This window comes from Paramisgurnus dabryanus, chromosome 22, assembly GCF_030506205.2.
Source record: "Paramisgurnus dabryanus chromosome 22, PD_genome_1.1, whole genome shotgun sequence".
Taxonomy (NCBI): Eukaryota; Metazoa; Chordata; class Actinopteri; order Cypriniformes; family Cobitidae; genus Paramisgurnus; species Paramisgurnus dabryanus.
The window spans coordinates 7463440-7490058 of NC_133358.1; the positions used below are offsets into that span (position 1 = coordinate 7463440).

At 41.3% G+C, this 26619-nt stretch overlaps 1 protein-coding gene across 7 annotated transcripts in view; it reads left to right on the plus strand.

The window, feature by feature from the left end:
* LOC135785325 (NXPE family member 3-like) overlaps window positions 1–26353 on the plus strand; it is a 61993-nt gene extending 35640 nt beyond the window's left edge. For 3 of the 7 annotated variants that reach the window (XM_073813186.1, XM_073813190.1, XM_073813191.1), the window contains 11 exons: window positions 2563–2903; window positions 10439–10600; window positions 17352–17467; window positions 18605–18759; window positions 19133–19249; window positions 23749–23848; window positions 23984–24045; window positions 24171–24253; window positions 25146–25330; window positions 25428–25623; window positions 25759–26353. In XM_073813186.1, the coding sequence (XP_073669287.1) occupies window positions 2563–2903; window positions 10439–10600; window positions 17352–17467; window positions 18605–18759; window positions 19133–19137 (779 nt within the window). In that variant the 3' untranslated portion in view covers window positions 19138–19249; window positions 23749–23848; window positions 23984–24045; ... (2 more) ...; window positions 25428–25623; window positions 25759–26353. Of the gene's footprint in view, window positions 1–2562; window positions 2904–10438; window positions 11106–17351; window positions 17468–18604; window positions 18760–19132; window positions 19250–23748; window positions 23849–23983; window positions 24046–24170; window positions 24254–25145; window positions 25331–25427; window positions 25624–25758 lie in introns of those variants that run through there. The other 4 variants (XM_073813188.1, XM_073813187.1, XM_073813189.1 and 1 more) reach the window with 4 other exon arrangements.
* Window positions 26354–26619: the final 266 nt, after the last annotated feature.

Consider the following 26619-nt stretch of genomic DNA (forward strand, 5'->3'; position numbering starts at 1 on the left):
TTCCCTTTCAGTCGGTCACTATGACGTCACTTCGTGACCGATGAATTGGGAATCTCTACCAAAATGCCACTGCAGATAAACCCTTCCAGTGCCTGCAAAAGACACGTGGGGGGCGGAACCTGGGGCGAAGTGCAGAAGGCCGGTCACTACTTGGTCCTTAACCCAAGATAGTGAACCAGCGAACTGGGGAAGCGACCTAAACTGGGCGGAGTTAGGAACACTGCGGAAGCCATCCCCTAAGAAGGTAAACTGGATGACATAAGAATACGAAACAAACGAAGGGGTGCCCATATAGGGGTCTCTGAACCGTACATGGTATGACAGAGAGGTGCAGAGCAGGCTCTGCTAAGGGAAAACATGGAGGATTTTAACCCCACGAACTATACACACATAGGAACCCCACGTAGGGGACACAATGTGGGCGCCTTGCCTACACAGGTTTACAGAGAATACATCCGTGATAGGCTGACAGCCAATGCTCCACAACATCTGCCATCGAGGCGGTGGAGGAGAGCAAAAACCATTTTTGTGACTTTTTGCCTTAACGGCCTTCCATAATGGTGCAAATGTGCAGCACCAAGATAGAGGTTGAAAGCCGACATACGAGCCGTCACTCAGTGTTCTTCACTGATTTAAAGACAGAACCCGAGAGGATACGGTTCGATACAAACACTATAGAATCTAGTGAACGTATTAGGCGTCGCCCATCCTGCAGCTCTACAAATGTCTGTTAGCGAGGAACCGTGAGCCAGTGCCCAAGATGATGCCACACTATGTGTAGTGTGAGTACGTAAACTTAATGGGCAAGGCACGTCTTGCTTTTGGTATGCAATGGCTATGGTATCCACAATCCAATGGGACATCCTCTGCTTGGTGACAGCTTTCCCTTTCTGCTGACCACCGTAACAGACAAAGAGCTGGTCTGATGTTCTAAAGCTTTGCGTTCTGTCTATGTACACATGTAGTGCAAGGACAGGGCACAACAAAGCCATGCCTGGGTCTGCCTCCTCCAAAGGCAGCGCTTGCAGGTTCACCACCTGATCTCTGAAAGGAGTGTTGGGAACTTTGGGCACGAAGCCGGGCCCAAAGCTCTCAGTGTTACGCTGGATGCAGCGGGCCCGAACTGAAGGCACGAATCGTAGTCGGTAGTTGGCTAGTGAATAAAACAGGCGACAATGGGCCTTGAATGTACTCAGGCAAGTCAGAATTCAGTTCCATACAGAGAAAAGAGATACTCTGCACGGGGCAAAGCTTGCTCTTTTCCCAGTTGACCCGAAGACCCAAACGAGCGAGGTGTTTCAGAGTTAAGTCTCTGTGATCGCAAAGCGGCTGACGCGTTTGAGCTATTATGAGCCAATCATCTAGATACACGAGAATGCGTACACCTTTCTCTCTCAGGGGTTTTAAAGCCCCCTCCACTACTTTGGTGAATACACGGGGCGAGAGAGAGCCCAAATGGGAGGACTTTATACTGATATTCTCGCCCCACGAATGCAAAGTGGAGAAACGGCCTGTGCGGGGGAGAATCGATATGTGCAAGGGAATCTAGAATTTTTGTGGGAGTTGAGCCCATTCATTAAGAGTGCCATCGTACCAATAGTTGGTGCGATGGATCGTACACCTTTCGTGTATGTCCAAAACTTGCCGTTTTGGATGATGACCGGGATTTTTCGGCCTAACCATGGGTAAGTGGCCTTTTTCCCGCATAGGTAAGGTATGGACACCTCTAGGGGAGCTCTCGTCATTTAGTGCAAGCATATTCGTCCACCTGAGCGCCTACCATACCTATCTAGCACCCGCGGGAAGCCTACTCGTCCCCTGACCGCCTTTTTTTCTTCAACACACCGCATCCAGAAACGGAGCACGGACGGAATGCCATCTTTAAAAAGACGCACCCGACCGTGACACAAGTGAGTGGCTGTCTTAAAAAAGACACAAAGCTCAAACATGCTGCTCTTTTAGGGAAATCACTCTTTGTGCCAGTTGATGAAGCACACAGGGAGAGGCAACACACTCACTCGAACTCAAACCTAAATTGAGAGAGAGAGAGAAAGAGAGAGAAACTGCGAGCCTACGCTGTGGTGCCTTAAGTCCAACCAACTTCTGGCAAGCAGTGACTTTTTTCCAGAACCGGATCTACGAAGATCCGATACTCTTCTCATGAGCAGATGTCTGCCAGCTTTTGAAGCAATAAAGCTAATTTGGTATTTTGCATCTGCGGCTTATATACGCACCTAGCGAGGCGGCTCCTGCATTATACAAATATCTGCATGCCAAGTTCATTGCCGTTTTTATAGTTTCTCAAAGTAGATAGGTCGCCGCGGAGTGGTTCCCAATTCGTCGGTCATGACGTGACGTCGTAGTAACAGACTGAAAGGGAACCAGGTGGTCACCCTACAACCTCTATTAACCAGTTTAGCACCAGCTGGTAATTGCTAAATGGTCTCAATTAGTTTTTAGAAATGGCATCATTTTTATAATAGTAATTCAGTTTTAAGTTTTGTTATCAATAATGCATCAATAACAAAAAAAATCTAATTTTCATTTGATTTCTTTCTTTAGGGTTAAAACGAATGAACCTCCACACTCCTCGCACTGGTGGACCCCTAATGGCTGTAGAATTAAAAAACAACATCATTGTTCACTGGAAGCCACATGGTGTTCCCTTGAGATTCACTAAAATGTTAATTACCGATCTGCATTATATCAGCAATGATATTGATGAAATAGCTGGTGGTGCTCATGCTGTCGTTGTCATCACATTTTTTGCCCATCTGGTTTTTCACCCACTAACATTTTATGTCTATGAAGTGGCCAAAATTCGTCAGGCTGTTCTTGCACTGCTGAGCCGAGCACCAGAGACTACTGTGATTATCAAGTCTGGCAATACTGGAGGCTTTAAGGTAAAGTTGGTCAAGAAGTATTTGTGTGTCCATGATTTATCACATTTTGTAGCAGGTTATATTAATTATAAGAACACATCTAAAGTGTAAAAGATACTGTAAATGACTTACACATTGGAACAAACTATTGGTATTAAAGGCCGCTGAAATCATTTCCTCATGAGCCAGCAAGACAACATGTCAGCTGGTTTGGGATGCAGCCATTAGTTTCAACTGAAACAGGAAGTCAGTTTGGAACTATAGACCCTATTTTGTAAAAAAGAACAAATTGACAGAATTTGACAGCTTGTGAGCCACAGTTGTATCCAAATAAAGTCTATTTAAGTCCAATTTTAGATTCAATATACAACATTCTCTGTAGAATCTAAACAGGTCAAATATTTTTTTGGTTTCGGCACAGATTCACGCACACTCTTAGAACAGAGGTGTTAAAAACAACACCATCAGTGTAAGTTTAGGGACAACACACTAAATGCGTTGTCCCAGAATACCCACATCTCTGTTATTATTGGAACAACACTTTTTGTGTTACTTTTAACACAACTTTTAACACAACTCAAAATGACATATTATGTGTTAAATAGCATAACACAAAAAATGTGTCAAAAAAGAACACATCCTTTCTTAGAGTTTATATGATCAACTTTATATATTACTGCGCTGGACTGGAGCACACTATGTGTGCGCACTGTAGTGGGGCGTATAACACTGATACAATATCAGACTTCATTTCTCAACTGAAAGCATATTTACACTGTCTGAATCGTTTCTTTGCTTCAGAGGTGCCCAACCTCTGTCCTGGAGGGCTGGTGTCCTGCAGAGTTTTGCTCCAACTTACCTCAGCACACCTGCTTGGAAGTTTGTAGTATGCTTAGTTTTGTGTTTTATAGCGATGTATTATGCCGTACGACTAACAGGCCATGGTGACAGTGTTCAAATATCTCTTTACATCTCTCACATTGGTGACTTTCTTTGAAGGACATGTGCCCTGCTGAAGATTAGCACGCACCCTGCGAGAACACTCCGCCTGAATAGACAGCCATGTGGGTCTATTGGCAAAGGGTACTTTTGCAGCTCCCCGCAAGATGTCGGCAACTTCAGTACGGCACACGACAGCGACCATAGACTCACGGAAAAAGTTACACCTGACATGTGGGATTGTCGCACTGTGCAACATGACAAACATATGCTTGGAAACGGCTAGGAGTAGACAAGGAAGTAGTAACGTTGGCTTGCAGAGAATTCTCCTCTGCACATCTTCTCAAAGGCTTGCAAGACTGGACGATGTAAGGACCAAAATGCCTCAGGGTAGCGGATATAGCCAATGCTTAAATTTCACACGGAAGCCAATTAATTAGTTAATTAACGACCCATGTCAGCAAATGCTGTGACAAGACGGAGACCCCCATTAGGCTTTTTGATGAGAATTGATGGGTTAACATATTCAACATCTATGTCAATGTCTTCGGGCTTCCGGAAAACGGCTAGTGATTCCAACGCATCAAACTGAGCTTGCAGATGTTGTAATTGGCCCCTGAAGTACTGTGGGACCATTCCCTTCTGTTGGGGCGGTTGGACAGGCCCCATGTTCACCCTAGCCTGAAAGGGGCCAGCAGCTCCATTATAGCCTTTAAACTGTGGTGTAAAGACCTCGTCGAATTCCTTATAAACCTTTTCAAACTTCTCTCAAATGTCCGCTGTCATGATGCTGTTAGGATCTAATGAGATTTGGTCAGAGAATTTTTTTGGGTTGGACGGATCAGACTTAACACTGGAAGCCTGAAGAGCTTCTGCTATGGCCTACATGGGTTGTGAGTCTGGAATGTAGGTCACACGAATGCGGCATACATTATCGTGTTTCTTGTTGCCCTGCAGTACATTTTTTAGCTTGGGGATTCTGATTTTACCCGATATCCCCACAGACAATGACAGGGCAAGCCTGTGCATACAGCTCTCATGTGGCTCGATAGCGAGCTGCTCACTAACGTATGCTAGTTCTGCTGGAAGCTCCGGTTTGACAAAGTCCCCTGGCCACACAGTTTTAGATGAAGTGGCATGAAGTACATGAGCACGTCCAATAGCATGTCCATCTCCGTACAGCCAGTTGTCGCCATACTCATTAGTGTTTGACCCCACACAGACATGACGTTTAGCAGGGCTTTATGGTCATTACATTCCATAAAGGGGATGCCGGCAAGAATGTCCAAATCCAATTTTTCCACCACAAGTCCGTCGGAAAAAAGAGCTTGTGCTCGTCTCTCTGAAAATGCTTGCGTGTTTCACTGACCACCTTCAATGATGAGGAGCCATCTGCCTGACGTGCTGACTGTGTACTGCTGAAGACTTTAAAACCCAGTCTGCTGGCGTAAGCTGCCCTTATCATGTTCTGTTGCACTGCTGTTGATGGTTAACCTAATGGGGAAGTGGCTGTGAAAGGTTTTGAGGCATGGTGACTGCATAATGTGGACACGCATCACTGCCTTGGGATTATGCAACATGTCACACTCAGGTTCACACTCAAAGTAACATGGTGAGCCAGCAACCTGTCGTGCCTTAGCAATGAAAGCTCTGTCTGGCGGGGTCAGAAATGGGCATTTACTCATCCTCTGATGACTGTGGCTCATCTAGTAGTGAAAACAGGGCTTGCGGTATCTGTGGCTTGAGTGTGCACCAAGTGTGCACTGGTCGACTCGAACCCAAAATGTAGTCTGATTGTCTGCCATATGTAATCAATGCATGTGAAGTTTTTAAGAATAGTTTACCAAGAAATCACTGGGCAGTAGTTAGCGATCTGTCCCAGCATAACTTCAAGCATGCTGACCTTTTGTTGGCACGTGCACCGTTGCGCGGCAGGAACAGTCTCGCCGTCATCAATAAAAACTCTCGTCTTTTTTTCTAGCTTGCTCCATCCAATAAAAACACAGCATCCAAGGATAAAGTGTAGATGAGGTTTTCTCTGTGAGAGCATAACCCTCTTGGATTGCGAAGGCGACAGTCGTTTCTACGGGAACGACGCCCGCGCCCTTTCAGTGCTGGACCTCCTTCTGGTCCCGTCACTTCAGCAGCATCAGAGGGGAGCCCCCTTTCCCTTTGAGGCTGAGTCGTCCCGGAGATGCCGGCCGTGCCCGCTCGAGCGGCGGAAACGGTAGGGTTGGAGGGGTTAACCCCCCTCCGCCCGAACCGTCCCACCTGCATGATTGGTACTTCGGAGCGCTCTCCCGTGGGCACGAAGAGCTGACTCGAACATGGAATTCTTGGTCGTTCAGCCTTCACCCTTCAACTCCCTCGCTGATGGAGCCGCTAAGGGTTATGTCAGCTTCCTTTCGGTGAGCGGGGGTCGCGATGCAACTGTGTCTGGCCCCCGCTGCCTCCTGGAAGGACAGGTCAAACCTTCCTTTGCGGGTCTGGAGTCTGTCATCTGTTGCATGCCATGGGGCTGTGCAGGTCCAAGCGAAGGCCTTGAGATCTGCGCGAGGGAGGCCACGACCCTCTGTCGTGCGATGTCCACCACAGTGGTCCAAGAACGCCACCTTTGGCTGTGTCTGGCTGACGCGACGGACTCTTCCTGAATGCTCCTGTCTCACAGATCGGCCTCTTCGGCAAGTCCGTGAGTCATTCAGCTCCACGACGCAGACTGAGGCGATCTCCTAGGTCAGAAGAGAGCTGCCCTGGTCCACCAACGTCGGCTCCTCAGTCTGCCTCTCGCCAAGGGCGTCCTGCAGCGGCCACCTCCACCTCGGCAGCGCAGGGGAACCGGTCGTCAGCAGCTCACCACACCCGCTCAGCCCGCTACCCGTGGCAAACGGAGGTTCAAGCGGCCCCGAGTCGGGCGACCCGGAGTTGGAGAGGATCACTCTTCGGGAGATGGTAAAGGCAGCGCTCCCTCCCCCGGAAGAGGGCCGGGTGGAAAATCTTTGGTTTCATTTTGTTCCACCGGCTGTCCAGCCGGTACCCACATAACCACACTAAGAGTGCATTCCTCTTCCCTCTCCAGGTCTCCTGAGGATCGAGAGAGCATTGAGCGGGCACACACCAGCTCACCCTCCTCCTCCTCTATCGCCAGCGGGTGTTTTTCAGGAGTCTGCACTCTACGCGCAGGAGACCAGACGACCGTCACCCTCAGCGGGAAGTATCGAGCCGGTCCCTCTTACCGATATGATGATAGGGTTTTCCAGCCTTTATCTCATAGTACCCAAAATACACGGCGGGTTACGACCGGTCTTGGATTTACGCGCCCGGCTCTCCAAATGAGATCCTTCAGGATATTAAAAGCCGAAGCACGTATTTCAATGTTCAGATTGGTTTGCAGCCTTAGACCTGTAGACGTGTACTTCATGTGTCCATCTCCCCTCGCCACAGGCCGTTTCTTCGTTTTGCGTTCGTGGGGATGGCATATCAATACAAAGTACCTCCATTTGAGCTGTCTCTCTCTCCCTGTGTCTCCACGAAAGTGTTAGAGATGGCTTTAAAACTCCCGAGAGAGAGCGGTGTTCGCATTCTGCTTAAATCTACGTCGGCTTCAGGGGCGACTGGCCATCTGGCACACCGGGCAGTAATCCAATTGCACATTTTGCCAATTGCATCTTCTCTGCTGTCCTGTACACAGCGGTAGACACGCTTTACGAGCAGCGCGCCCCGGCGAATGGTGACTCCACCCCCAGACGGTTCAGCTAATTTGGAAACGTTTCGGTCGAGCGCAGATAGATCTGTTTGCGTCCCCAAACACAACCCATTGTCGCCTGTTTTATTCACTAACCGAGGCAGCCTCGGCGTGGACGCATTGGCACGCAGCTGGCCGCGGGGCTTGCGCAAATATGCGCTCTCTCCAGTGAGCTTAATCGCACAGACTCTGTGTAAAGTAAGGCAGGACGAGAAGAGCCTTCTACTGGCTGCGCCTTACTGGACGACCAGGAATTGGTTCCCAGAGCTGATGCTCCTCTCGACAGCCCCTCCCTGGCAGATTCCCCTGAGGAAGGACATTCTTTCCCGAGGAGGGGGCATGTTGGCACCCGCACCCCGACCTGTGGTATCTCCACGTTGGTCGCTGAGCGTGCAGTAGGTTTAGGTGATTTATCGCAAACGGTATCTAACACCATCACTGCAGCACGAGCGCCGTCTACTAGACACGCGTACATGCTTTAATAGAACCTGTTCGTCATTTGGTGCTCTTCGCAACACGAAGACCCCGGGAATGCCCATTAATGTCATACTTTCATACCTTCAGCACCGGTTGGAGCGTAGGCTGTCACCCTCCACCATTAAAGTTGACGTTGCCGTGATATCTGCACATCACTCTCTAATAAACAGCAGATCGGTCGGCCAGCAAGACCTAGTTATTATGTTTTTAAGAGGAGCCCGAAGGCTGAACCCTTCGCACCCTCCCTCTATTCCTCCAGTGGACCTCCTTGGGTGCTGAAAACCCTACAGGAACCTCCATTTGAGCCTCTGCAGTCTGTGAGTCTGAAGTTTTTATTAATAAAAACTCTGACCCTGCTCGCAGTGGCCTCTGTGAAGAGGGTAGGGGACCTACACGCATTCTCCATCGACGATTCGTGCCTGTAGTTTGGTCCTGCTCTCTCGAGTGTAACGCTCAGACCTATACCAGGCTACGTGCCCAAAGTTCCCACCACTCCTTTCAGAGGTCAGGTGGTGAGCTTGCAAGCACTGCCCCTGGAGGAGGCAGACCCAACCTTGGCTTTATTATGTCCTGCACGCGCGCTGCGCCTCTACGTGGATCCCACACAAAGCCTCAGGACCTCAGACCAGCTCTTTGTCTGTTACGGTGGTCAGCAGAGAGGGAAGCTGTCACTAAGCAGAGGATGTCTCATTGGATTGTAAACACCATCGCCCTTGCATATAATCTGCAGGGCACCCCATGCCCACTTAATTTGAGAGCAAACTCCACTAGAAGTGTTGCTTCATCTTGGGCTCTTGCTCGTGGTTCCTCGCTAACAGACATCTGCAGAGCTGCTGGTTGGGCAACACCTAATACGTTCATTAGATTTTACAGTGTTTGTGTCGAGCTGGTCTCCTCTCATGTTCTCTCCTCATCTGGGAGATCACTAAGCACCGGCTCGCATGTCGGCTTGAAGCCTCCGACTGACGCTACACAATGCTGTCAGTATGGAAGGCCATCCAGTCAAAATGCGTAATAGTTTGATTGGCACTCCTCCGCTGCCCTGGCAGCCTGATGTTGCGGAGCTTCCGCTGTCAGCCTCTCACTAGCTGCATCCTCGCAAACGTATGTGTTTTGCTCGGGCATCTACATTGTGTCCCACCGGGTTCCTTTGTGGTTCTATTTCCGTGGGGTTAATCCTACTAGCCCATGTTTTCCTCAGCAGAGCACTGCTTTGCTTACACAGCCACGGCTGTCTATTCTCAACTACAGTTGACTTTCGCCCACCATCAGCCCTTAATGGGGCGGTGGCTTCCGCAGCATTCCCATCCCACTCAGATAGGGCGCTTCCCAGTCGCTGGCACTACTGTGGGGTTAAAAAGACATCTAGTGCCCGGCCTTCTGCCTTAAATCCTATTCTCCATCTCCTTAAGTGAAACCGGAGGGCTTTATGCAGACAGCGAGTTCCCAATTCGTCGGTCACGGCGTGACGTCTTCGTTCCCTTCCTTCAGGGAACGAGGGTTACATATGTAACCGAGACGTTCCCTGAGAAGGGAGAGGCTGAACGAGATGCGTCTTCCTGCATCACTGTAGGCATTTGCTTTAACACTAGGTAAGCAAGTGTGCTATTTGGGATGCCCTCTTATACTCTTGGTCTGCTCGGCATCCCACTCATTATCTCATTATAAGTTTATTTGATACATGTGGTTCAGATCAGTCACGCCGAGGATTTTCACAGACTATTGGTATTGGACCTCAGGAATTGTATGACATGTACATAATACAAAAGTTGTGAAATAATTGCCTAATATTAACTCTGTTGGGCACTTCAGTTGTCAAACAGTGCTTGTTTTTTTTTTTGCTCTGTGTTTGTTTGGTTTCTTGACATTCTGTGCAGATCGTTTGGCATAGACGTTTAAAGATGAGAAAGATGTTAAACAATCTATTGCAAACTAAAACACTTTTGTCTTAATTTGTTATTTTACATTTGTAATGTAATTTATAATTGTTATAACTGATGACAAGAAACATTTATCTTATTCTGTGTTCAGACTATCATATTTGGTAAGGTTGTCCTCTGAATGTTTTTAAACAATCATTGCTGGGCCATAAGTCAAAAAAGTTGAAAACCTCTGCCTTATGCCTTACATTAGAAGCATTTAAATTTCAGCATTTGTGAAATTAGAAATAGTTTTATAAACATATATGGTTTTAAAGATATTTTGGAGCATTTACCTCATCCTACCATAAACCCAACCACTTCTTAACCATATGAAACACAACACGCAAGTAAAACATTAAATAGAACTTAAATAAACTTTAGTAAATAATATTTAAGGAAATAATAACAATTCATTGGTCTGAAGTGTTCCTTTATAAGCCCAGGCTAATTATTTATTACTGTTTTTGTTGTTCCAGAACATTTTTCAAAGTGACTGGCTTGCATTGCAGTTGAACACAGTAATGAAGGAGATGTTCAGTGATATTAATCAAGTGGTCTACATGGACATCTGGCAGATGACTTCCTGTCATTATCTGCGTGAAAACATTCACCCAGGTCCTGTTATCGTTGCTAATGAGGTGAACATGTTTCTATCATATGTCTGCCCTCCCTGAAATAAATAAGTAAATAAATATATATATATATATATTCATTAGGTGGCTGTCTGAGGGATAATGTAAATATCAGCAAGATTTTAAATATATTATTTTTATTTTATTAAACCACTTTTGGTTCAATAAAACATTTTATATTAAAATCTAATCTATTTTGGTTAAGGGGGGAATCATCTGGAGTAATTCCAAATGAAGAAACTAGAGCATACTCATTTTCTGGGTCTTTTTTACTAATCATTAAGGAATAAATAAAGATGCATGTTTGACTGTTTAAAGTTGTTTCTATATTATTGTTGTTGGTTTTGTCAATCAGTAATCTGTTCTTGTGATGTCAGAATAAACTTCTTTCACTGTTTATTGAGCATTAGTATTGTTTTGTTTTATGTAAGTGTTGATTTCAGTTATTGTACCTTCAAATGGATGAAGTAATGAGAATTTGTTTAAACACAATACAATACAGCTTTTGTTCAGTGGGTTTTACATGAATTTAATAGGGTTTTAATTTTAAATCAATGTTTTAAAACTTGGTTTATTTTTTTCATAGCATTTTTATATAGTTTTATTATAATATCTTCTTGAAATTACTTACGTTTTATGACTTTTAAGACTTAAGAATTCAGACAGTTTATTTCATCATAATTATGGTTAATGAATAGCTTGTCATATATAGCAACCTTTTTATTTTAATAGTACATTTTTGGGCCCTATTTTTATAATATAAATGCATGGTATAAAGCGCACGATGCGCAGTCTTAAAGGGTGTGTCCGAATCCACTTTTGTTAATTTAACAATGGGAAAAATGGTTTGCGTGCCTAACGCACAGTCTAAAATAATTGTTCCTATTCTCGTAATGAGTAATAGGTGTGTTTTGGGCATAACATGCAATAAACCAATGAAAGTCTCATCTCTCATCCCCTTTAAAAGCCAGGGCTGCGTTCAGCCCCGACAAAATGTTGCACAATGTTTTAAACAGAGACGGTGATGCTTTGATCACACTGTTCTAATGAAGAAAGAGTTGCAACTACGGTAGTTAAGAAAGGCCATTCTTCACTGTACTTGCTGTCCAGAAGGAAAGACTAAATTACAACTTAAACCCAATCTGTGAGCTGTCTTTTTAGTGCCGAGTGGTTAATTTTTATGTTGCTGTTGATTGCACTGCAGTTCTGACACACCCACCAAACAAAAGAAAACACATCTCAAACCCGCGCTTGCCCGTGCTGCTGGCCATCTGAGCTCAGACAGCTCGCTCACTCGTAGCATTGTGTTTTATGATGCATGTACTTTTAAATAATCATAACTTGCTCAATTTTCTACAGATTTTCAAATGATTTGGTTTGTTATATCAGAGATGTACCTATGAAACTGCATTCTTATGAATAATTTTCATTAAACATGTTGAAGCATCCAGAATTATAGCCAAGAAATCAAACCATTTGAAAATCATAATTTAAAAGTACATGCACCTTTAAACACAATGCTATGAGTGAGCGAGCTGTCTGAGGTAAGATGGCCACCAGGTGATGATGTTAGAGACTCCGCCGTAAGACATCTAGCCTTTATTATACATATCTATGCTGTTGCATACCGGTGCACACCGTTTCCAGGAAACATGATGTTTAATCAAAAACCAGAGCAAAACGTTGCACACCGTTTTGAACTTGAACGTGCCCCAGTTGGCTCCCGCCATGCCGGTTCCCTATTTAGATTTGTCAACTGAAAAACTAAGCTGAGGAAGAAGACCACCAGTTTAAGATTGATGTTAAAACATTGCATTGTTTTTATTTGTATTGAAATTGTTATTCAGTGGTTATCTTTAAAAGTAGTTTTCTTTCAGTTGTGGAAGTAAAATTAGCAGGCTTTTAATTGCTGTAAATGTATGGATAGCCTACATAATCAGTGTAATCGATGTAAAAAGAAAACTTTTGTATTCTAAAAATACTTTATTTGTACAAACAGGAAATAAAGAATTTACAAACGTTTTGGCACTCAAACAGCGCCATGAGTGTTTTGAAAAGCATTACTTAACCTCCTAAGACCAGAGGGCTATTTCATAAAACTCGCTTAGAAAAGCGAGGATTAAAGTTACAAACCTGATTTGAATTAACCTGAAATCGATCAAAGTTAAAGAGAAAGTGGTTATTCGTGATAAAAATGTATGAAGAATTTATTACTGACTGAAAATTATAATACTGCTGCAATAAACAAACCCATAAAATAGCCGGAAAGTCATTATGGATTAAATCCTTTCATGCAGCAACTAAATTAAAATCTATTGTCATATATTAAAACAATCACATGAAAGCCTGATACAACGTCAGAAATGATAGCCTAGTGGTCAGTGCTCTTAAGAGCGCATTCAGTGATCCAGGTTTAATCCCCGTCAATGCTTGTGTGGCTCTATTTTGCTTCTACTTTTTCTGTATTTTTATATACTGTACTTTTTAAATATAACAGAGATCTTAACTTTTAAAAGACAATATGTAGGCTACTAAGTTACCTATATAATAAATATTTAGCAGATGAATTATTTTAATACATTTAAAGGAATAGTCTACCCTTTTGCCATATTAAACTATGTTATTACCTCAACCTAGACGAATTAATACATACCCATCTTTTTTCAATGCGTGCACTGTACAGCCCGTTGTGAATGTGTTAGCATTTAGCTTAGCCCCATTCATTCCTATGGTACCAAAAAAAGTTTTATTTTTTGGCACCATACTTACTGGTATAACTCCTCATGTAACAGTCTTTAAATAGGGAAAACACGGAAGTGTTTGGTGGCTTCCCTGTTTGGTACCATAGGAATGAATGGGTCTAGGCTAAATGCTAACACATTCACGACGCAAAAGCAGCAACTTGAGTGGACAACAAAAGTAACAGGTGAAAATAAAAAAAATAAAACATAAATATATTGTTCATAAGAAGTGTAGTTGATTTAAGCATAATCATATGCTAGAAGTGTCTAATCTCATAATGTTAGCTGCCAATGATGTTGACTGGCAGTGAGGAGAGCACTGACATCTATCAGTATCAGCAGCACAGCTTTACTCCTGCAGATGAACTGTTGTTCTTGAAAGAAAAACATGGGGTCACTAAAAGCATGGTGGGTGAACAGCATCTGCATTTCTGAATTTACAGGAGTACAAGTAATAATTGTGTAAAATTATATTTTACATATATTCTTGACCATTATTACTCAGAACATTTTTGATGGCAAATTGTGTGTGTTATAGAGTCATCATGTTAAACCCTGGGAGGATGAGAGATTTTAACCACTGGTTTATTATCACACTGTTAAAATTAGCTGTAGTTATGCAGCTGTTTGCCAGTAACTTATGTAGATTTAAATGTATGTTATTTACTGGCAACAGTTTGTTCAAAGCTTAATGAACATTAAACATTAACAAGTCTTTATCTTTACAGAATAAAACTATCAAATAACAGCCTCACGCAAAGCATTTTGGGAACCAGAAATCCTCATCAACTTTTTCTGTTGTTTCCTTCATATTTTGGTTTCCAGAATGCTTTGCATGAGGCTGTTATTTTATAGTTTTATTCTGTAAATAAAAAAAAGACTTGTTACATGTTCACAAATGAACAAACTGTTGCCAGTAAATAACATACATTTAAATCTACAGTAAATTACTGGCAAACAGCTGACCGTAATTCTGTCATTTCTACAGAATTTTTTTACAGTGAGTGTTACTGTAGGTGTAGATAGATAAACAGAGTTTTATAAATGGTTTCAGGGTGAGGATCAGTTAAAGAGAGGACTGAGGTATAAGCACATTTATACTGTAAGTCTACAGTACCAAGCCTACTTGTGTGGTGAACAATTATTGTCTGCAGGACACTAACTTATCTCTGGGATCACAGGCAAAAAAAGAGTTTTAACTCATTACTAAAAAAATACCATATAATTATATTGTGTTCCTTCAGACATGCAGACACCATAAAGAATTTTAGTGTGGTTAATAGATTTAAGGTTAGTGATGTAGAAAATTGGTTGCTAATGTTTGATGTTTTGTTGGTGAAAAAGTCAGCAAAGTCATCCACTGAAAATAGGAATGGGTGGAGCAGAAGGGGGAAAGAGGAGAGAGTTTGTGTTGGGAACAGCTGCTTTGTGTTGGGTGCATTCCTTAAAGTAAAGTAATGGATATTTTAGCTGTAGTGACGCTATCTGAAAAAAGAGGACTGCAGTGACTGTAATGATAGAGGTTAGCAGGGTGTTAGTTTTTTGCCATTTCCTTTCAGCAACCCTGAGTGTAGTCCATTGTTCAAAGAGAATGTCAGATATAGGTGCAAGAGGGAGTAGCATGAAGTGGTTGGAGGACAGAGGGCAAAGAGTATCTTAACATGATGTTAGTGTGGAGCATTAGATTCTGCAACTGAGACCTTAAGAAAAAAAGTGAAATGGAAGAGAGGATGACGAGAGGTTATAATGGGAGAAAGAGCAAAGGTTACCCCTCAAATGTACTGGAGGCGGTCTGGGTGTGTGGGTCGTAGGAAGGTGCATGTTAAAATTTATGAGAAAGGGGTAAGATAGATGGAGAGGTATGACCTTAATGTTGTCCTTAGTACAGCTGCGGATGATAAAAGTCTTCGAGTACTATGAGAGGGCTGCCGTCCTCAGGAAATGAGAAGAGCAGCATATTAAGCTCCTCTATCAAGTTCAAACGTGGACCTGGAGGGCGGTTAACTACAACCACACCTGAAGTTAAGTAGGAGAGGTGATGTTAACAGCATGGTATTTAAAAGTGTTATTTGTGCATATAGTTAAGTGAGGGGAGTATACTTCCAGTTATTGTTAATGAGCAATCCTGTGCCTCCACCCTGGCCTGTTTGGTGAGAAGAGTGATAGAAAGAATAGTTTGATGCGAGGGCTGAGTCCTCTATAAGAGCAAGGATATTAAAGGCCAATTGAGTTGCAAAGGCATATAATAAGTCCATTTTGACAGATTTGTTGACAGCTGACTGGCAGTTACAGAGGCCTACGGAGAAAGACATGGGTGTAGGAGGTGAGGGGTGAATAGGTTGCACGATAGAGTGAGATTGTCATGACTTGCGTCTGGGATGGAGACACTGTCTGTTGTAAATTATAGGAATGTACTATTAACACATGTTGTTAGTAGAAATAAATAAAAGTATAGCTAAGTCTAAAATACTCAAGTGCTTTGCCGGTGTTCTTGCTCAGTGGGGTCACCCAGGTAGATGCGCAGCTCTTCACACTCGTAGGTCTTCATGAGGGCACATGCTTCCACTGCCCACGAGCTCTGAGGCACTACTTAAAGGAATATTCCACTTTCTTAAAAAAAATCCTGATAATTAACTCTTCAATGCAGTTTAAAATTTGCAGTTTTAATGCAGATTCAAAGGGCTCTAAACGATCCCAAACAAGGCATTAGGGTTGTTCACATTATAAAAATAACAATAACTATACATACTATATCATGTGACAGTCTGTGATGAGTCAAAAAACAGAAAAATACTGACATTTTCTGTTGTTGATTGGTTAGGACAGTCTAAACCAGTGTTTCTCAACCCTGGTCCTCAAGGACCCCCTTCCAGAAAGTTTTTGATGTCTCCTAATTTAAAACACATGAACTAACTCTTCAGACTCCTTCCAGAATGTCTCCCTAACAAGCTAATAATTTAAAAATGAAGTGTGTAAATTAAGGAGACATCTAAAACATTCTGGAAGGGGGTCCTTGAGGAACAGGGTTGAGAAACACTGGTCTAAACCCCTTCCTCAAACCTCTCAACATAGCCGTCTCAGATTGCTTTTAACCAATGTATAAATTATAGTAAAATAAAATATGAATGATGTCTTTGACTAAATTCTAACTGGGTGGGCAAGGCTGACCTTCAGGTGGGCTAAGCCCAGCCCACCCCTGCCCATGCCTAGAACCGGGGTTAACATCTCCATCATAAACAGTCCAGAAGTAGACGAATATGGTATGGGGCGTGATATTTCCACCACACATTTGAGGTATTTAGCCAATAACAATGCACTGGGTCGGCTGGCCAATCAGAGAACACTGCACTTTCAACCCTATCTCACGGCGAATTCGTAATAATTCAAAAGATTTAACAAAGTGGCTAAATCGTATGAAATCATACGAGCTGGCTCGTACGAAATCATACGATTAGTTCATTGCATTTAACACAGCCCTGTGTTGCAGGGATTTCGTGCTAATTAATACGAATAGATTAAATCGTACTATACCATACGATTTTGTTCATCGCATTCAAGAAGCGTGACCCATAGCCAAAAAAAAACCTCTGGGTGTGCATCTGAAAATCTGCGTGTGTCACAGGCAGGCAAGATAACCAGAAACGCTGGGGAATAAAGGTGCTGTAAATCCGGTGGACAGGACTCATCTCATTATAGATCAAGATAATTTATAAAGATCTTTAAACGAAGGATTGGAATATCAGATAGTTGACATGGTAAGCAAGTTAGTTAATATTTTTAATTAAAAAAAGGAAAAAGGAAATAAAACTAATAGCATACATTATTGTTGTTGCGGTGTGTCACGTGACAATCATGACCCGTCGCCATGGACACAAGGGGTCAGATAAAATATTTTTAACTTACGCGTGAAAGGCTTGATTTTAAAAAATATATATATTTTCCAAGTAAACAACAACAGCCCTAGTTTGGTAAAAAAAATATTGAAACTATAAATAAATATTCTGCATCCATTTTAGGTGTGCTACTGTGGGTGGCTCCGGCACACCCGTGGCTACGCCCCTGCCGTGACCCAAATCTCGTTCGCACATCATCGCGATATTTATCATCCGTTTACAAACGTCGCCACATCTCGGTGAGTATACCATAAAGTGTCTGTTTGATCAATATTAAATTCATTATATGTTCTTTTTTAATCCAGATCGGCTTCTAAATGTTCGCTGGGATGTATTGGTCATCTATATTACATTCTTTCTAAAAGCTAGTCACGTTATGTTAGTCACCATTTCATAACGTGACAGATCCTCGATCATTTTATTATATTCATATTTTTGAAATTAACAGTTAACTACCAATGTACTTCTACTGTGGTATTTTGTGTATTTGTGTGTATTTTGTGTGTATTTAGTACACAAATCGTACCATGTTTTTACCGCAGTTAGTCTACTTCTACTGTGGTATTTTGTAGTACAGTAACAGCAAACCACAGTAGTTCAGCCCTTTCATACATAGTAAAAAACAGTAACAACAACAACATGCTTTTAATACATTTGATGTACAATTCAGAAATCTTTAGACATTCAGATCTTTCTTTTTTGGTCAGTTTTATTCTATTGCCGTTTTATTTATTTATTTATCTTATTATATAGTCTTATGATAGTGGGCAAATCTAGGGGTTTGTTGTAAATAGTTATACACATACAATGTTTAGTAAATAAAGAATTTAAAAAAATATCTCCCACTCACTCACTCACTCACTCACTCACTCTCCTACTCACTCACTCTCCTACTCACTCACTCACTCACTCACTCACTCACTCACTCACTCACTCTCCTACTCACTCACTCACTCACTCACTCACTCACTCACTCACTCACACACACACTGACACACACAAGGCACCTGGATCCAGAACACGCCAGTGTAGTGCTTGCTACAAAGAAATTGGCGGTGCCTCCAAAACCTGCAAAAACTGTGGAGTAAAGATTATACAAAAGAAAAACTTGAAAGCCCCAAAAGTAAAATTTGATGATCAGTGGGCAGCCAAATAAAAAAACATGCCAATTCTAACAAAATTATGAACTGTGTGGACTTGCTTGTAAGTTTCATTTATACAATATATATTTTTATTTATTTATTATAATTATTACAACTACAATTCAGTTCAGTAAACAAAAAAACAAATATTTATTTTAAGCAGATAGTGGATAAGAGCATAGTTTTTATTTGACTGTGTACTCTTGTTTAAAACATTTTGTTCTCTCTTCTCAGCTTCGTAAGATGGAATTACTGGACTTCTCCCCAATGCTCTATTACAACGCAGAGAGGCCAGCATCACTCCACAAAAGTTTTTGTTAAAAATGTCAACGTTCAGAGGCATCACTCAGTACCAGTCATGCAGAAACTTTATGAGGCTGTTGTAAGAGGTATTTATTTGTACACATGCATTTACCAATTGAAAAGCTCTTTGTATTATAATGGTCTTTTTCACAGATTGTGATGATGCATTTTCACAGTTATTAACATGGTAAATCAAACAAAGTTTATGTTTATATAATAGCATGACCCTAACATAAGCCATATTTTATTAATTTTTTTAGTCACCAAATATAATTGTGAAACTTTTCAGCAATTTTATAATATTCACTTATATAAGAAAACATGAAAAATGTTTAGAATTATTCTGAGTGCCCTTATTGAGTATTTAGGTATTGAATGTGATGCTTGAGATTGTATAATTATTTTTCACTTTTCCACAGTATAAAGTGTTTTATCTTTCACATTTTTGTGTTGAAATAGATTAGCCTATCCCCTGTATGTCACTGATGCACTAGTATACTTCAAAGATGTGAGGATAAGAACATACACCTGCGAGTAGTCTTAGACATTGCCTGTGTTGTTGCCTCACATTTGCAGGTAAGTACCCTTTTTTCTGTGTAAAACTAAATTATTATTTTGAGAAAAGACCTTTAACTCAAAATTATGTCATACTATATTCAATCAGAAATCAGGGGGCATACCACACAACATCTCCTTAGTCGTACCAACATTTCATGTTTATGGACACAAATTGCCTTGCCAGGTAATTCATTGACTTTATAGGGATATCAGGACATGTAACACACATCATTCACTCCCTGTTTGGCATCAAATTTTCTTGTCTATGCACTGCAAAGCTGAAATTAGCCAGAAATGCCTAAAAATAATCTTTAATCTAACATTTTTCCAACCTGACATTTGTCTAAACTTGTTTCAGAGATGCAATGTGTAAGACAATCCAGTGGAAACCGTTTATCTCAAATCTGTCTGGGTCAAACTAATCACTATAAGCAGAGGATTGTTATAACCAAATTGGTTTCCTTTGTTTCTTTTTATGCAGATTACCTAATTTGTATAATAATTACATTAATATAATAAAGTAATAAAAAGAACAGTTTGCTATTTTTACAAATTACAGTAAAAGATAAAATAACATAAGATCACTATAAGCAGTAGGATCATGCTTCGTGTCAGTGTACAATATGTGATATTTTACCACTTTGCTTTAATAATCGGTTGTGGGAATGACTTCCGGTTGTGGGAACGCTGTGCGCGTTTGGCTGCCGCTCCACGCTGGACTTGTTTGTTTGTTTGTTTGTTTGTTTACTGTTCCACTATTCTTATTTGGCCTGCAAAGTTCTTTTCGGATTTCTGGACTTATTCTCTGTCTGTTTTGCATCTTGGACTACGCTAAACTGGATTTAATTTTTACGCTATACTGGATTTGATTTATTACTCGTCCCGGTCTCCATTCAGTCGCTGCTGTGGATCTCTCAGCTGTTGGCCGCTGCGAGCCCTCTCCTCTCTGTCCTCCATCTAACTTAACTGACTGCAAGGTGAGTTAACACTCTTCTATCAGTCGTTTCCTAGCTTACTGTCTGGTTGGGTAGCTTTCCTCTCCGTAAGCTTTTATAGATGTTGTGATGGCAGCGGTTCTGGCTAACGTGGTCCTGCTGATAGCTGGTTTTCTCGTGACTAATGTCAATACGCTAAAAGTGCCACTACTGGCCTTTTCTCCGGGTCCGGTTACCTTTGGATTACTCCCCAACATGGCAGCTAGTTACCTGGCGTATGATCTTAAAGCACTTAACACACACCCACGGCTTGACCCTGCGACTTACGAGTGTTGTTGGTCGCTTGAGATCCTCCGTCGACCCCGTTATGTGCACCGATCAGTTCGCAGGCTTTTTGATGTCTACCAGTCAACGCCAACATCGATTCCATGTATTTGGTCAAAAAATAGAGCTGGGATTAAATCACAATGCCTACAAACTGACTCTCATCTACCGCGATCTCTTACGTACATAAATAAGTCCGACCCTAGCTCAGCCGGTCATATCGAGGTGCAAAACAAATGTGCATTACTTAATTGTCGCTCCATCACGGACAAGGGCACCTATTTGAATGAACTAATTACTGATTGTAATCTGGATATGTTATTTCTTACTGAGACTTGGCAAACACCGAACGACTTTCTACATCTAAATTTGCTCACGCCACTTGGATATCAGTACTTGTCTCAACCGCGTTTATCTGGCCGAGGAGGTGGCCTTGCGGCTGTTTATAAAAACTCTATATCACTCTCCCAGTTAGTCTTCCATAGCACAAAGTCTTTTGAATACATGGTTTTAAAGGTGGGCTCAAAATGTCCCCTCATAATCATCCTAATCTATAGGCCACCTAAGCAGCATAATGACTTTTTTTCTGAACTCAGCGAACTACTAACCTTAACTTGTACTCCATCCTCTAAAGTCATCTTACTTGGTGATTTAAATATACATGTTGATGTTACCTGCACCTATAGTTCTCAGCTGAAGTCTGTCTTGGACTGCTTTGATCTTAACCAGAATGTCACCTTTCCAACCCATAAACATGGTCATATACTTGATTTGGTTTGTACATCAGGTTTAAACAAACTCTCTATTAGTGGTCTTGTAACTCCCATCTCTGATCATAGGCTTGTCACTTTCGATTTCACATTAATCAGTCCTATGAAGTGTATTAATAATGTAAAAATCTCTTATCGTAAAATCAATTCTATCAATGTTGTCACTTTCACTGACTCTGTTGCTTCATCTGCTATATCTGATGTTTTCAATTACACCTGTCCAGCCATGGTATCTGACTTGTATCAATCTGCTCTTGCTAATGTTTTAGACGAGCTTGCTCCAGTTAAGACTAGGTCTGTCCCTGTGTCCCGCTCCTGTCCCTGGTTTAATCCTGCGCTTCGAGCTATGAAGGCAAGAGGCAGACAACTTGAACGCCTCTATAGGAAAACGGGCCTAACCATACACTTTCAAGTATTTTCCGAACATATAAACCATTACAAGGCAGCTTTAGCTGATGCCCACTCATCCTACATCTCCAATATCATTAATAAAGCTAACAACAGGCCCAAATCCCTGTTTAACATGGTTAACAGGTTAACTAACTCACCCATCCATAATACCAGTCTACAGGAATCTGATGACTTGTGTTTCTCCTTCCTGACCCATTTTCAAGACAAGTTAGATGCCCTATGCGGGGCTTTTGATATAGAGCCGACCATGTCCTCCTTGGAGCAAGCTCAGCCTATTCATCTGTTGAACAACTTTACACTGACAAACCCCACTCAAATAAGTCTTATAATCAAAAAATCAAATTCCTCGTCTTGCCAGTTAGACCCTGCACCTACATTTCTTCTGAAACACTGTATAAATGTCATTTCTGCACCTATTTCACATCTTGTTAACACATCTCTTATTTCTGCTAATCTTCCGATTTCTTTAAAGACTGCTGCTATTACACCTGTCCTCAAAAAACCAAACCTTGACAAAACCGACTTTGCTAATTACCGCCCAATTTCTAACCTACCGTTTGTTTCAAAAATAATTGAAAAGGTTGTGGCCACCCAACTTCAATCTTTTCTGGCTACCAATAACCACTTTGATGTTTTTCAATCAGGTTTTCGACCCAATCACAGTACAGAGACAGCTCTAGTAAGAGTTACTAATGATCTCCTCCTATCTGGTGATTCAGGCAACATTACATTACTACTATTACTCGATCTCAGCTCAGCATTCGACACTGTCTGCCACAGACTATTACTGGGGCGCCTCTCAGAACTTGGTATCTCTGGAGCAGCACTGTCCTGGTTTTCCTCCTATTTGACAAACAGGCAATATTTTATCTCTATGCATAAATACAAATCCCCAACTGCCATACTCAAACAAGGTGTTCCTCAAGGTTCAGTTCTTGGACCATTACTATTCATCATTTATATCATGCCTATTGGCCAAATTATCCGCCGCCACGGTTTTCAGTACCACTGCTATGCTGATGATATTCAGATCTACACCGCCTGCCAACCGGCCTGCATTAACCAGATCACATCACTCTCAGCATGTGTCAGTGAGCTAAAGACCTGGCTAACTTCAAATTTTTTAAGTCTAAACCTGACAAAAACTGAAATCTTAATAACCGGCCCCCCAACCCTAACAAAAAACATAACAGTTTCTCCGAGCTTCAATCTCTGTGGTACATCTATCACACCATCTGTCACTGTCAAAAATCTAGGTATCACTCTAGACTCCTCCCTGTCCTTAGATCCCTACATTAGTAGCCTCACTAAAGCTGCATTTTTTCAACTTCGCCGAATCTCTAAGCTCCGCTCATACATCAGCTCAAAAGATGCTGAGACACTGGTTCATGCCTTTGTCACATCTCGCATTGATTATTGTAACTCACTATTTTATGGTTTAACAGCACAGTCTATCTCCCGCTTGCAGTATATTCAAAACTCCGCTGCAAGAATGCTTACTTCCACTAAACGCTCTTCTCATATCACCCCTGTCCTTTACCATCTTCACTGGCTACCTGTGCTCTCACGTATTACATTCAAAATACTCCTCCTTACCTTTAAAGCCCTCAATGGTCTTGCTCCACCCTACCTTTCTGAATTGCTCTCTCCCTATACTCCTCCCCGTTCTCTTCGATCTTCAGATTGCAAGCTTCTGTGTATACCCAGATTCCGACTATCATCTATGGGTGGCAGGTCTTTCTCTGTTATTGCTCCCAAGCTATGGAACTCGCTGCCCCTGGCCCTTAGAACAATAACATCACTTCAAGAATTCAAGTCAAATCTTAAAACCCATCTTTTTGCTCAGTATTACCAGTCATAATGTATGTTTTCTAATTTTTCTGCTTTTTGTCTTGTATACTCTGCAATGTGCAACTGCAATTTGCTGAAGTTTGGGTCTGTAGCAAATGACTACTACCCATTTCTATGTTCGATTTAAGTGCTGAATGTCTGTTGTTTTCTAACTGTACTTTGTAAAGCGTCCTTGAGCATTGGAAAGGCGCTATAGAAAATAAACATATTATTATTATTATAATAGATCAAGTACAGTACCAGATGGCTTGATGGGTTTGGGCTCACAGACGGATTGATTCTCGCTCCTCAAGAAGATATTTCATCTGTCATCAGAGAGGCACCAGGTAAACAATGCACATAAGAAGCAGGTAACAATTAGTTGTAGATGGGAGAATATTACATTCCATTTATAAGTGCATTTTGCACAAGAGTATTTAGGATTGATGTGTGTCTTGTTTTCTGTTATTGTTGTTGTATAGTGTTGATTTCTGAAGGAGACATGGAGAGATGGAAAAAAAGCTAGCCCAACAGAAACCAATAAGTAAGGAACTGAAGTTAAAGTCTTAAATACTGTAAGAATGTCATGAATACTATTAGCAAAGAAACAGAAGTAACATGAAATTAATTACTTTATTAGAAGTAACATGAAATTAATTACTTTATTAGCGTGATGTCGTCTTTTCTTCAGACACTGTCTGTAGATGGAAAAGGGACTACATCATCAGACTGATTCAGTTCTACAAGTTCAAGTAAGAGTTTAATGTTTTTATGTAAGACTATGGTAATTACAGACGTCTTTAAAGGAAAACACCACCGTTTTTCAATATTTTACTATGTTCTTAGCTCAACGTAGATGAATTTATGCATACCTATCTTTATTCAATGCATGCACTTTTAGTCTTTGTTAAGCACTTCATGAATGTGTTGGCATTTAGCCTAGCCCCATTCATTCCTATGGCTCCAAACAAAAGTTTTATTTTGTGCCACCATACTTACTCATGTAAATACCTGGAAGTGTTTGGTGGCTTCTAAATTCATCCCTGTTTGGAGCCATATGAATGAATGGGGCTAGGCTAAACGTTAATACATTCACATGGCGCTGTACAAAGATTAAAAGTGCACGCATTGAAAAAAGATAGGTATGTATTAATTTGTATAAGTTGAGGTAAGAACATAGTAAAACAGGGCTATTCAAATATTACACTGGAATGCTGGAGCACTACAGAGTTTATGTACCATTAACCACCTGTGATTTTCTAGTGATCATCAAGACCTTGATTAGCTTGCTCAGGTGTGTTTGATCAGGGTTGGAGCTTAATGCAGTGCTCTGGCCCTCCAGGGTAAGATCTGAATAGCCCTGTAGTAAAATATTGAAAAACAGTGGTGTTTTCCTTTAAGTGCCTTGCTGATGTGCTTCAATGTGTGATTATAGAAATTGCATAGTTTTGAAGGAAACTGTCACCAGTGGTTATAAATTAAAATATTGCAGCATTATTGCAAATCTTCATGTAATGTAATTAGTAATCTATTACCACCAAGGCCTTACTTGTAACATACTGTATGTTTGGTCAGGTGTACCACTGTAATGCTTTCTGCTTGCTAGCTACTGAACTTTTGTGCCGTACTTTTTGTAATGTGTAGATATTAGAATTGAGGACTCTGCTGAACATTGAGAAAAAATACCGTATTGGGAGAAGATGGCAAGAGTCTGATTCAAACTTCCAGTCTACCCTTAAAGATGTGGACCGTGAGCTCAGAATCCAACTGCAAGGCTAGAACTGAATCAAGGGAGAGAGCAGTCCTCCACCTGAGAAGAATATATCCAGGTATAGTGCTATAAGTGGATAAGTAGATTAGGTTTGAACTTAAAAAGGACTATAATACAAACTAATACATTCATTTTTCTGCATGCTTGTTTCCTAGCTTTGCTTCAGATGGGCAAGGCATTGCCATTAGACTCTCCAAGCAGGTAGCCAGCTCCAACAATAGACTGAGACAGGCAATAAAAGAATACAACAGCATTCAATGGTCACCGCAGATGAGCTTCTTACCTGCGACAATTGATTTTCAGGAATCATGTGATCCCTCTTGGCATGTCTACTTCTGCTTTGATGACACTGTAAGTATAATTACTTAACCCTAGTAACCACACAGCAGTCACTCTAGTAACCATCTAACAAACTAACTACCTGCAAATCATATTAGAAACCACCTGGTAACATAACATAGCATTTAGTTTTCTTTTGTCTTCTAGATTGAAGAAGATGATGTTTCGAGGAGTCTAAAAAAGCGAGGGATTGATGCCTTACATATGAAGACTCATGCAAAAGCTGCTCTCATTCAACGCCTCCAACAGCTGGAAAGAAAACTACATCAAGCCATTGTGATGTTTCACCCACATGTATCAGACTTCGTTCCTGCAGACAACACCCACATGTGTCAGGCCCTCCCCATGCCAAGCATACAGACACTGGTATACAATGATAAGAGTGATAATGATGACAATGTGGATAAATATGATAACTAGCACTACAGATATTTTTTTAATTTCTAGTCTGATATTGTATTCTGTAAAAAGAATGATGTAAAATGTATAGTATATGTTGCAACATATCATAGAAACCTTTATGGTGGTATAATATAATGTTCGCCTTACTTGTGCAAACATGATGTTTTACTAGATCTGATTTATTTTAGAACGTAGGTACTGTTTTTAAGCACACATATTCACACTAGTCTGTGTGAGGACAAAATTGTGTGTTTACCATTGTGATGTTACTTATTTACTGTAATGTACAAATGTGGTCAATGTGTGTAAGGTGTTTTGTTTTTGTGTGCTAAGTTGAAATGACAAAGTATTGAATCTTGAATCCTTTGAAACAAATACTGTAAAAGTTTGTAAAGAATAAAATGTTTTCCACAATGAGTTATAGTCATGATTTCAGCTATTGTCACAGCACACTTTAGAGGTGAATGAATAGTGATTAACTTAATAAATGACTTATACAATGATTTTACAGTCATAATCCACAAGACAGACTGCCACATACAGTAGGTTCTTACATAACCATTATATTGGCTTGAAATTCTCCCGAACTAAATTGATGTGGATTAA